At 44.2% G+C, this 13,780-nt stretch overlaps 1 protein-coding gene across 1 annotated transcript in view; it reads right to left on the bottom strand.

Annotated features, from left to right (window-relative positions):
* LOC138970593 (lipoxygenase homology domain-containing protein 1-like) overlaps positions 1-13,780 on the bottom strand; it is a 118,400-nt gene that overhangs the window by 41,798 nt on the left and 62,822 nt on the right. The window contains exons 12-15 of the mRNA XM_070343059.1: positions 7,189-7,321; positions 1,515-1,901; positions 934-1,181; positions 240-375 (exon numbers count right to left, since the gene is read on the bottom strand). Coding sequence (XP_070199160.1) covers positions 240-375; positions 934-1,181; positions 1,515-1,901; positions 7,189-7,321 — 904 coding nt within the window. The remainder of the gene's footprint in view (positions 1-239; positions 376-933; positions 1,182-1,514; positions 1,902-7,188; positions 7,322-13,780) is intronic.

The following is a 13,780-nucleotide window of genomic DNA, read 5'->3' on the forward strand; positions in this document are numbered from 1 at the left end:
CATGTGTGCATGTGTGTGGTGTGTGTGCATGCGTGCATGTGTGTGTGTGCGTGCATGCGTGCGTGCATGTGTGTGTGTGTATGCGTGTGCATGTCCCTCTGAACAAAACAATAACAAACACTTTATTGTCTGTCTTTTCAAAACAGAAATGTGTCTCTGTGTGTGTCTTTGTGTATGTAGCTGTATTCACGCATATGTGACTGCATCACACACCCATACAGTCAACCTATATAAGTCACCTGGCAGAGGTTTCTTGATGGCCGGGCCAGTGGCGGGCAGCTCTCGCATCGTCTCCTTGTCATCCTCGTCCTCCGCCAGCCAGCGGTCGCAGGGAAAACTGTAGCGTGTCTTACCTCCTAGGCTCTGCATCTCCATCTGTCGTAATGAGTTGTACAGTCAGCTTTTAGTTCAAGTTCAAGTTTTATTAGTCCATAACCCATGGTGGCATTTTGAACAATAAATACAATCAATACAATTATGATATATACTAATATAGTAAATAAAAAATTTTTAAAAAAATTTATGAAAAACTGTTCCAAATTCTATTAATAAAGTCCAAAATATTCTTTAGCAATTTCTTTTTCTTTGTAGCAAACAACTTTTTAACTGGTTATACATCGTGTAAGTCACAAAAGTAAAAAATTTAAGGTTAGGTTCTAATGCATACAGTACCACAGATACACACTGTTGCTCATCATGTCCCCCACAAGACATTTTCAAAGTAATTTTGTGAGCATTTGGAAATGCTGAAGCTTGTATTGAGAGAGCTTGTACTCAGGAATGTCATAGGCAAATGCATCTCAATTATTTGATTTTATACTCCACTTCTTCCACGATTCATCTTAAGAAATTTCACCTGAAAACTCTCTCTACCTCTCTCGTTCAAAACCACACACTAGTCCCCCCCCCCCCACACACACATACACAATGTACCTTATTTAGGTGCCAGCCAGCGAAGGCCCCAGCGTTGTCGTGCCAGACACGCAGCTTGTAGGGAACACCGACGTCGTTGGTGTCGATCTTGAACATGTCCATGTGACCTTGCTCGAAGGTGTCGCCCTTGTTCTCCAGCTTGATGTCGTCGGACTTGCCCTTGTCGCCATACAGCACCATGTACACTGTGGCGTCTGTTCCTGCGTTCTTGATGTCGCTCGTCGACACCCACACCTGCCACGGCACTCCTGGCACAAAAAAATTATTCACTGACGTTTGAAAGACGAACAGAGTTCTGAAGATGAAAGTGGCTGCCTATGCCGTGGAGTAAGCTAGAAAAATATGCACATTATAAGACAAGACCCCCCCCCCCCCTCTACTCTCCCCTCCCCCTCCCAATTTATTTTTCTTGGTAAATAATTTTCATGTCCACCATCATTAATATTTGTGGAATGATGTATTGTTTGGGTCATTTAAAATAAACTTTTTCTTGAGTTTGTAGCGCAGTTGCTGATCATCAATTGTTTCATGTTCTGTATTTTGAATACATTTTGTTTAAACCATCAGGCAAGACAACTCACTCTTTTCCTTCTTGATACGTAGTCCACTCTGTTCATGCAGGGTGCGCTGGATCAGCCCATCGCCTTCGTCGGCGGCCAGCCACTTCCTGCAGGGGAAGGTCTGCTCGATGCCCGTCACAGGACAATACACCTTCAGCTCCTCCAGGAACCAGCCCGACGCCACGCCCGAATTGTCGTGACCGATGTCGACGTGGGAGAGCGGCGACAACATGGACATGACATCCACATTGAAGATGTCCGTCATGCCGCGCTCGAACTTGCCCGACTCGAGCCAGATCTTGCCACTGGTCTCTGAGCCCTTGTCGCCGTGCATGATGATGTAGACGCGAGAGTCTGTCCCTGCTCCGTGGTCCTTGCCTGTCTGCACCGTGATGATGTACGGAACACCTGTGGGACAGTACCTTTAATCAGTTAAAGGTGACTTTAATGTGTGTGTGTGTGTGTGTGTGTGTGTGTGTGTGTGTGTGTGCGTGCATGCGTGCGTGCGTGCATGCGTGCGTGTGTGTGTGTGTGTGTGTGTGTGTGTGTGTGTGTGTGATCATTACTGTGATCAATCATCTGCACGGTGATGATGTAGGGAACACCTGGCGGACAGTGTGTAACATTAGATGTGAGCGGACATTAACACAATTCAAAGTCATCACGATTCAGGGTTGAGCCTAAATTAAATTAAGGGATCAATAGCTAAAGAACAACTCATACATTTAGCAAACGAAAAAACACCAGAATTAATAATTCCCAAAACACCCCTACTAAACAACACCAATGTACAATAAACAGCTAGTTTTTGTCATATTTAGAATCACCAGTGAACAACAAAAAGTACACAAAGACATTCATGCTCCACTTTGCTATTTTGAAAAACTGTCACTATTACAATGTGAGTGAGCTTAGTTTACCAGTGAAACTTACCAATGATGAAAAACAATTCAATTATGTTGAAAAAATAAAGTTCACGGTCAGATATTGCCCTCAACAAAAAGTATTAGAGACATTCGTAACCCAGTGTGTAACCCAATCCCATGCCAATTTCACAGATTTAACCATGAAACATAGGGAATTGATGCGACACAGTCGCATGCTTGTGTACGGGATCTGGTGTGGGGTTGCTGTGGAACCCCTTTTGAGAGATTCCACAGATGTGGCGGTCAATGCCCACACGTTTGATTTTGTGTATATAATGAGATTTTATTGAGGCTTTATTGATGCATAATATGATAATCTCTAGTCAGAATGAATGACTGATTAATTTTGCTTGATGTAAATATATGAGAAAGTGTGAAAATGAGATGTTATCCCCCTTTTTAGGTCTACTTGGCCAGTTGAATGCTTTGTGGGATTTTTGTGTTTCAGGTGATCCCGCTAGCAGGTGAACGTGAGAGGTACGGTTTATATAACCGCGTGATTTTTTTAACCATGTACAGCGGGACCACTTTATATTTGTTATAATGTACATATAAGTCTGATCTCCGTCGCTTTAAAAAATAAAGCGTCCTTTATCTATCACAAATTTGGCGTGAGTCTGAGTTTGTTGCATAAATGATTTTATGTGAGCTTGCAAACATAAAAGAAAGTAAAAGACAAACTGAATAGTTCTGAAGTTTGCTGCTTCTTTTCTAATCTCCCTGTCTCCTGGGCAGCGTGCTTCGAAAGCAACTGAACAAAGTTTAGCGACTCTTGCTGTTAATAAGGCAACCAATGTCCTACCAAATCAAGAATGACAACAATTAGAAGAACAACGGAAACCAGATAAACAATAACAAGAGAAACAACAACAATGAAACTGGGGAAGAAAAAGCACAATCAGTGTAAAATGTACTTTGCCAGATGTGCAGTTTTGACTTCTACTGAACAAGTGTTCAGAGCTCCCCCTTGCAAACAACACGAACACACGCACGCACACGCACACACACACACACACACCACACACACACACACACACACACACCACACACACACACACACACACACACACATACTGAAGCACATGCAAGTAGAGAAAGAGACACAGACAGAGGTGCAGACAGACTGACAGACAGACTGACAGACAGACTGACGCACAGATAGACACAGAGTAACAGAGTAACTTCGTCACTAAGCAGTTTCCCTCATCTTTTTTTGTCCAGTTTCAGTACACATAACGTAACACTTTGAAAAAAACCCTCTTCTGCTCACACTATTTTTTTCAGTATTGACAGATCAGCTTCTGCGTTTTAGTTGTGGTTGAGTTAATCGTTAATCTTGCCAACAGCCTGAAGTGAGTCATCTAACAGCCAGCCCCGTGATCGGGAGGTCGTGGGTTCGAACCCCGGCCGGGTCATACCTAAGACTTCAAAATTGGCAATCTAGTGGCTGCTCCGCCTGGCGTCTGGCATTATGGGGTTAGTGCTAGGACTGGTTGGTCCGGTGTCAGAATAATGTGACTGGGTGAGACATGAAGCCTGTGCTGCGACTTCTGTCTTGTGTGTGGCGCACGTTATATGTCAAAGCAGCACCGCCCTGATATGGCCCTTCGTGGTCGGCTGGGCGTTAAGCAAAAAAAAAAAAAAAAGAACAGCCAGCCCCCCAGAGATCAAAAGATAAGAGTAGCAGAAACAAATACAAGCAAGAGCTAGACAAAAACAACACACATGTTTATTCTACAGCTTTTCTGTGCCAAATCTTCCTCCTAAAAGCAGATTTTCCTCTTAAAGCTTAAGAAAGGAGACAAGAGAGAAAGACTGACGCAGGATACTGACAGGAAGGAATGAAGGAAGATAGGGAAAAAATAAGGACGAATTTAAATGCAAATCAAATTCTTCTTTTCCATCCTTTCATGAACAGGTTTTTTAAAACTGTAAAATACTAGATTATGTTAACACTCACAGTATATATAATGGACAGCACACTTATTAATTCCACAACAAGACAAGAACCAATAGTTTAAGAGTTTAACTTGTTAACTGACACCACACAATTGAGTTCCCAAACTCCAACAGCTTTTTATTTATTTATTAACATTGTTTTATAATCAGGTTTAAAAGACAAGGTGGAAACAGAAATGATGTGTTTCCCTAATCAGCAAGACATATTGTCCGTCTAATTGTCAGAGAACTTCTACAGGCAAACATGAACAAATTAAAAGAAAGAAAGGGAAGACCATCACCACAGTCAAAATCAAAACGTCACACTCCATCTAATAACGTCACCCTCGGTTACCAAGCTTACCTCTGTCTGGACCCAACAAAACAAAGAGCAGCATGTCAAACAACAAAGACATTTGAGATAAAAATGAACAAAGACAAGAAGATGGCCATGTATCAACAAACAAACAAATGAACAAAGACAAGAAGATGGCCATGTATCAACAAACAAATGAACAAAGACAAGAAGATGGCCATGTATCAACAAACAAACAAATGAACAAAGACAAGAAGATGGCCATGTATCAACAAACAAACAAATGAACAAAGACAAGAAGATGGCCATGTATCAACAAACAAACAAATGAACAAAGACAAGAAGATGGCCATGTATCAACAAACAAACACATGAATGAAGACACAATCAAAGTGAGGGGCACACACACCAGTCAACATATGATAGAGATGAAGATGAAGACAGTCTGAAGATCAAGGTACCACCCAGCCAACCAACCAACCAACCAACCACAAACAAAAAGCACGCGTACTTGCAGATGCTTTCAGGGAAACTAAGTTTCCGTCAGAAATACAGGAAAATTACACAGGCAGAAGAAATGTCGGAAAAAAGATCAGACAAACAAGACAGATAGAACAACAGACACAGACAGACAGAAAGAGCAAAATCACAATAATGGGGTGCTTCGATCACTAGATAAAAAGTACACGGTTATAAATATTTATGCTGTGTACATCTCTTTCAGTTTTCTCCCAGCTGAGTAGCTTATAGCCGTCTGGTTGTTGACTGGGAGTGTGTGATGTGTTAAAGATATTGCCAATGTTGGAGAAAGTATAGTCATTTTCCATTCTTCTTTTTAACCTAAACAGGACCCTTATGTGACCTTGTGACTAAGATCAACCAAGCTTGTATCATATCTGGAAGTACAAAGAATCAAACCCTAGAAAACATAAACTGATAAAGTTTCAAAGCTCCAGCCTACAAAAATATTCAAGAAATTGATAATTATTTATTTATTGACCTGATCATGACCCTGTTGTGACCTTGAACTTTTTTGAGGGTCATGCCATGCCTGGTGGTCATCAAACCTTCACAATGTGTAAAATTTTAAAGGCCAGCTTGAAAGTTTGTTAAGAAATATCAAATATCCTTTTTCATACATTTACTCAAACATGACCTCGCTGTGACCTTGAAGTTTGAGGAAGGTCAACAAGACGTATCCTATGTCCACAGGTCATAAAAATCAACAAGTTGCGTAAGGCGAAAATACAACATTTAGTCAAGTAGCTGTCGAACTCACAGAATGAAACTGAACGCAATGCAACGCAGCAAGACCGTATACTCGTAGCATCGTCAGTCCACCGCTCATGGCAAAGGCAGTGAAATTGACAAGAAGAGCGGGGTAGTAGTTGCGCTGAGAAGGATAGCACGCTTTTCTGTACCTCTCTTCGTTTTAACTTTCTGAGCGTGTTTTCAATCCAAACATATCATATCTATATGTTTTTGGAATCAGGAACCGACAAGGAATAAGATGAAAGTGTTTTTAAATTGATTTCGAAAATTTAATTTTGATCATAATTTTTATATTTTTAATTTTCAGAGCTTGTTTTTAATCCAAATATAACATATTTATATGTTTTTGGAATCAGAAAATGATGGAGAATAAGATGAACGTAAATTTGGATCGTTTTATAAATTTTTATTTTTTTCACAATTTTCAGATTTTTAATGACCAAAGTCATTAATTAATTTCTAAGCCACCAAGCTGAAATGCAATACCGAAGTCCGGGCTTCGTCGAACATTACCCGACCAAAATTTCAACCAATTTGGTTGAAAAATGAGAGCGTGACAGTGCCGCCTCAACTTTCACGAAAAGCCGGATATGACGTCATCAAAGACATTTATCAAAAAAATGAAAAAAACGTCTGAGGATATCATACCCAGGAACTCTCATGTCAAATTTCATAAAGATCGGTCCAGTAGTTTAGTCTGAATCGCTCTACACACACACACAGACAGACAGACACACACACATACACCACGACCCTCGTCTCGATTCCCCCCTCTATGTTAAAACATTTAGTCAAAACTTGACTAAATGTAAAAAGTATGTAAAGTTTCAAAGCTCTAGTCCATGTTAGTAAAATGCTGCAAGATATTTAATAAGCTTTAACAGTTTACACAGGCTAAAATAAATCTTGGGGGAGTTCATGGGCTTTTCAGAATCGCTGGATCAAATAAACAAATCTGTTTACTATGTATATTATACAAACCTGCTATCCTATGCGTAGAGTTAGCAAAGCAGCTGATCTGAATACCAAAATGCTGTTACAATTAGTACACTCAACTGGTGCTTTAGCACACAAAGACTCGCAAACAAACTCACACGCTGGGCATAAGGAAACCAAACGTACAAAAACGTCGAGCTACTATAAATAGCTCATGCTTTGGCAGGGTGACAACTCCATCAATGGGGAGCAACTGCCTGTGACAAGCGGGACTACTGCGTCACCCTGTCACAGAAGCAAGACCCACCTGCGGAGGAGTCTCTTGGTCCCACGTTGAGGATCAGCTCCCTGGAGATCTGACCATCGTCCTCGTCAAGCGCAAACCACCGTTGGCATGGAAACTCAAACACCGTGCCCATGTCCAGGTCATCCACTATCACCTGAAACACAAACAGTAGTCTCCGTCATTATCTTGATTGTTATTGTAATCCTTGTCGTTGTCGTCAACATCATCATCGTCGTCATCATCAATCATCCAATCCAAACCAATCAATCAATCAATCAATCAATCAATCAATCAATATCATCACCATCATCATCATCATCATCATCATCATCATCATCATCATCATCATCACCATCATCATCATCATCATCATCATCATCATCATCCCCTGTACGATCCCAAATGGTCACTGTCCATAAACTTTCATTGAAAATCACCTGAAGTACCATGATACCCTTATCAGCATCAATCACACATCAGGCAAAGAGCAGAAAAGAAAGTCTCCAAGACAACTGAGAACAAAAATAGTTGCCTGCTAGACTACAATGCAACCCTCCCTCCCCCCATGTTAAGCTTTCCAACTATATCAGAAAAGGGAGCTGGTCCCTCAATGGAGGACAATAATTGAGAGAGGTTAAGTTATGAAGAGAACATGTGAGTAAGCAAGGTCTTACAAGGGCAGATGTCTTCAATCAGGGGGTGGGGGTGGGAGTATCAATCAATCAATCAATCAATGAGTCTTATATCGCGCATATTCCGTGGGTACAGTTCTAGGCGCTCTGCAGTGATGCCGTGTGAGATGAAATTTTATACGGCCAGTAGATTGCAGCCATTTCGGCGCATATTTACCTTTCACGGCCTATTATTCCAAGTCACACGGGTATAGGTAGACAATTATTAACTGTGCCTAAGCAATTTTGCCAGGAAAGACCCTTTTGTCAATCGTGGGATCTTTAACGTGCACACCCAATGTAGTGTACACGGGGGGAGGTTCGGACACCGAAGAGAGTCTGCACACAAAGTTGACTCTGTGAAATAAATTTCCGCCGAACCTGGGATCGAACTCACGCTGACAGCGGCCAACTGAATACAAATCCAGCGCGCTACCGACTGAGCTACATCCCCGCCCAGTAGGAGTAGTAACAAGGGCCGGGGGTGGGGGTGGGAGTAGTAACACGGGCCGGGCTCCACTGTGCTGCCACAGGCAGAGAGAGTCCAACACTAGGAGACATGAGATCACAGCATATATATCATTTCTTGACAAGTTCATTACTGCTCTAGCTTGGCGTGGCAGACATCTGCCAGCACTCCCTTCCCCCTCTTTGCATAGAAACATTGATAGGTGACAAGACACAACATCCAGTCCACTTTTGCCAGTGCTACCTCTACCCAAACATTATCTTCGCATGTGCTCTCAGTGATCTAGAAACTTGGAGGGACATCTGTGAGAGGGACACTTGATGGTTCTTTGCCTGCCCCAGCCCTGGTATAAAGGTGACTGATCCCCACCCCTCACCTGGCAACTCCGCTTACGTCCCTGCCACACCTGCGCCATTCGCCTGACGATGCTGTTCAAAATCATCAATGGACTTGTACCTGCCCTACCTACCCCCTGACTCCTTCCTCACTCTCGGCGCCGAGTCAAGCCTAAAGCCTACGAGGCGTATGAGAGCCAAAACATCATCCAGAGACAGGCAACCAACAACAGCCGCTGTTTCAAAGCTCCTACCTCAAAGACTGATCAATACAGGAACTCGTTCTTTATAAAGACAGTGATCGAGTGGAACAATTTGAGCGAAGCCACCGTCACCCTGACCACGCCCAGCGCCTTCTCATCGGCGTTAGGGGGGCAGAAACCAGTGTGAGAGCCTCAGTAGTTTTTATCCAGTTTTTAACATTGTAACATAGCATTTTTTAACTGTGCTTGAAAAGCCTACATTCTAGGGCAAACGGACTAAAACCGCAAGTACAGCAGCAAGAAGACCAGCTGGAGTTGTACACTATATCCACCTTGTGTACAGTGAACTTTTAAGACTCTTTTAGATGCGCACACCCAAAAAACGTCACGTTGATAGTCGTCGTCGGCTTCTGTGGCGCACCCGCCAACCACCAACCCAGGCGGGTTATCCAGATCCAGATTCTACATGTCTCTGTCCTCCTCCCCCTCAACCTCTCTCTCCCTCTCAACCCTCTCTCCCCCCCCCTCTCTCCCCCCTCTATCCCCCCCCCCCCCTCTCTCCCACCCTCTATCTCTCTCTCTCTCCCTCTCTGGCCCAGCGCTCTCTGGCTCTGTCTCTGGCACCATGAATCTCTATAGCTGTCCTGGGTGTTGCCACTTTAATTCTAGACTCGTCAAATACCGGTGTAAAACAGCAACCGGCAGCTCACGTCTCCCTGCTGACTTCTGATCTATACATCCCACTTGTACCTGTCCAGATTCATTCCTGACAGAACATACACGCAGGGAGGTGAGAGAACTGTCCAACCCATTTTGCAGGGATCCTCCTACATACGTCAGAAAGACCGTCACGCATGTCATACCTAGCCCATCTCTTCACACGTGTGTATGTTATGTAAATAAGGTCGGGTCAAATTACAGTCTGGCAGGGACCTCAGGAGTAATTTTTCACTGCCAACGATGACCTCTCCAAACCCCCGCAGGGAAAAGTCGTGTGAACAGCAGACCTTATAGTCTGTTAAAACACATATGAGCAAAGCTATTCATAATACAGATCACGTGACAAGCTGCTGTGTGTGTGACTCTTATGAACCACTGTGTTCAAGAGCAGTATGACCAATTCTGTCTCTCCCGCTCACGGAAAGAGGTGAAGGCCAACACTGACGGATGTACAAATGTAATACTGTATATAGGACATTGACAGTCATGCCTCTTGAAGCTATGTCTGGACAGCATGTTTGTCCAGCGCTGTCTCTTCTCATGTAGAGAGAGAGAGAGAGAGAGAGAGAGAGAGAGAGAGAGAGAGAGAGAGAGAGAGAGAGAGAGAGAGAGAGAGAGAGAGACACACAGACTGACAGAGAAATAGAGAAAGAGACAGCCAGAGAGCCAGAGAGAGAGCCAGACAAGTAGAGAGACAGAGACATAGAGAGACAGAGACAGGGTCAAATAGAGAGAGAGAGAGAGAGAGACAAAGAGAGAGAGAGAGAGTAAAATTGAAACTTGTCACGTGACAAACAGAAGGAGGATCCCCCCCCCCCCCCCCCGGTCTCCTCCCTCCCCATCGCATTGGGTTCATCGCCAGGGCTCCTCCACCCACTTGGCCCAGACTCAGTTACAGATGCGAGGCCCAAGGCGAGCCAGGTAGGTCGAGGGGGGGGGGGGGGGGGGGGGCTCTGTGTACAGTAGGTGGGACTTGAACACCCCCAGGGTGGGTCCCAGGCGGGCTATTTTGTGTACCAGTACTGACGAAGGCACCGCACCTCAGATAATTCCAAGTGCCGATAATGTAGAATGACAAACAAGAAATCATATTGAGATACGACTCAATACGATACGCCTGTTTCAGTGGCAGTGTTGTTGACAGCCTCAGAGGTCACTGCGGTCAGTTGGAGCTGGGCCGAAAGTATGTATAGGTTCAAATGTTCATGAGTTTGTCCGCTTTGTAGGAAATGTGATGGTCAGAAGTCCTCCTTCATGTCAACACTATTAGACGTTGAGCTCGGACTAGGAGTCAGACCAATTCTTCAGATCAAACAAATATACGTCAATGACAGAAGACCGGCCTGGGAACAACACTGTTATATGAAGTCTTATATCGCGCGCGTATCTCCAGACTCGGACTCAAGGCGCAGGGATCTATTTATTTATGCCGTGTGAGATGGATTTTTAAAAATTTTTGTTTACACAATACATCACGCAGAGATGTCCAACCCATTTTGCAGGGGGTTTAACAATGGAAGGAGCGTGGAGGAGTGGTGGTTGTTGAAGAGAAGGTAGCTAAACTGAGAAGGAGGCCGCCACCGAACTCAGGTGTAAGGTGAGGTACCCAGGTGAAAAATGGGGGGCAAGGCTAGAGTGGCTCACGACTGATCAAAGATCACCCCGAGAGTCCCGAGGCAGGTAAGTGTTCCAGCGAGCAGGTGTGTCCAGTCTCCCCGGACAGGCCAAAGAGATGGTGATCCATGGTTACAGATGGTGATCCGTGGTTACAGAGAGGTTCACTCTCTGCCCCAGGCCACGACTGACGGCTCAAGTGGGACCTGGCAGATCAGAGAACCCCTGGCCGCCACTATTTTGAATGGAGAGTACCAGTGTTCCAATGATAAGACCGTATTGTACTTGACTTAGATTGTGTGTGAGAGAGTGTGTGTGTGTGTGAGTGTATGGGCGCGTATGTGCGCACGTGCGCGCGTCACAGTGCGTGCGTGTGAGTGTATGTGTGTGCGTGTGTGTGTGTGTGAGTGTGTGTGGGAGGGAGAGAGAGAGAGAGAGAGAGAGAGAGAGAGAGAGAGAGAGAGAGAGAGAGAGAGAGAGAGAGAGAGAGAGAGAGAGAGAGAGAGAGAGAGAGAGTCACGCGCAGTTCAGTTCTACATTGTGCTGCTGATTCTATCAGTTTAGGACGATCCCGCGAGTTGAAATCTTGACATGATTTTAGGTGGGTGAAAGTTGGGATCTAACGACTCTTCAGTCTTACACCCACCCACCTCCCCACCCCAAGTGCGTGCCAGTATACTATACGTTATTTGCGTGTTTGACCAAAATATGACATTTTACACAGATCGAGACAGTCATTGTTCTCCGAGACCGCGCTGGCGGTCGAGGTGAACAAAGATTGTCTAAATCTGTGTAAAATGTCATACTTTGGTCAAAAACGCAAATAACATTTATGTATCGATCGAATTCCTTTCAGGTACTATGACTTTGTTGTTGTTTTGACGATTGAACGAGCCCGGGCACACACACATGCAATCAAACACATAAGCTTCATATTTGGGCGTTTCAGGTTGACCGAAACTTCAAAGGAACTACAAAACACTGTCACAGGTCATGTACTGACTTTGAGTCTTTGTTGTTGTTTTGACATTAAACAGCACACACACACATGCAATCAAAAACATGACGTGTGTTTTGTAGTTCCTTTAAAGTTTCGGTCAACCTGAAACGCCCAATTATAAAGTTTTGGAGGCCTCTGACGTCACATGACTCAAAGAAGGGAAATCCAATCTCCAATCGATAAAGTTTTGTAGGCCTCTGACGTCACATGACTCAAAGAAGGGAAATCCAATCTCCAATCGATACATTGAGTTTTAAGACGAGCATTTGGCTTTCTACACCAAAGTCGTGAGACCCCACCCACCAAAGTCGTGAGACCCCACCCACCAAAGTCGTGAAACCCCACCCACCAAAGTCGTGAGACCCCACCCACCAAAGCAGCAGTTTGCCAGCCATAACACTCATAGTTCACTGACTGATGCGGATCACGTAGCGCACCGTTTGAAATCACAGCATATTACTGACGGCATTTCAACAAACTCAGCACTGAGGAAGCAGGAGAGGAAACTTGAAACAGGGGAAGGGGTATCGAAAGTAAGGCCTCTTCAATAAATGAAAGAAGCTGGTGGATGGTGGAATGGGTGTGCCGGAAGCGTTTAGTCAAGTGTTGTCGTGCTAATGTACGTAGCTCATTGCACAATCCGTTTCAGTCTCTAGTGATTTCAATAAATACGCACTGCACTCAGCACACAATCAAGGAACAACCACCAACAGCACACTGACCCAGAAACAAACACCACCACCACCACCACCCCCCTCTCCTCTCATGCACTGTCTCTCCTTACTAAGCGCAAATCAAAACAACAACACACACACAAAAACACAAACTGAAAAAACAAACTTAAAAGAACAAGAGTGATCGCTCAACATCTTGGTGACGCAGGCATTGCGTTGCAATACACATGGTACTTATAGGCTTCTACCTTCGACCCCCTCCCAACCGTCTCCCAGGCATGCGCACCTATTTGGAGAAGGGGGGGGGGGGAGAGAGAGAGACAGAGAGAGAGAGAGACAGAGACAGAGAGAGACAGAGAGAGACAGAGAGAGAAAGGGAATGAGAGAGAGAGAGAGAGTACGCAGACCAAGAAAACCAAAACAACTTCCGCGAAACTCATTACCTAATTAACCCAAACATTACTGCCAGTCGAGCATCAACTAAATGAGTGCATGACGCATTTCTTTATACGCAGAACGAACCCGGCGTCTACAACTGACTAACGGGGGAAACAGTATTATACACGTCGTCTTCGAGTCTTCAGTCACGGCTTTAATGCCACGACCTCTACAGTGGAACCCCGTTTCTTAAATCTCAAGACATTCTGAGAAAATCAGGTCTTAAAAAGGAGGGAGTCTTAAAATGGGGTTAAAGTTACAGAAGTTATGAACAGAAAATCTGAAAAAACCCGGGAGACAAGTCTTCAATCGGGGGGTCTTAAAATGGGGTTAAAGTTACAGAAGTTATGAACAGAAAATCTGAAAAAAAACCGGGAGACAAGTCTTCAATCGGGGGGTCTTAAAATGGGGTTAAAGTTACAGAAGTTATGAACAGAAAATCTGAAAAAACCGGGAGACAAGTCTTCAATCGGGGGGTCTTAAAATGGG

Source organism: Littorina saxatilis, linkage group LG7, assembly GCF_037325665.1.
Source record: "Littorina saxatilis isolate snail1 linkage group LG7, US_GU_Lsax_2.0, whole genome shotgun sequence".
Taxonomy (NCBI): Eukaryota; Metazoa; Mollusca; class Gastropoda; order Littorinimorpha; family Littorinidae; genus Littorina; species Littorina saxatilis.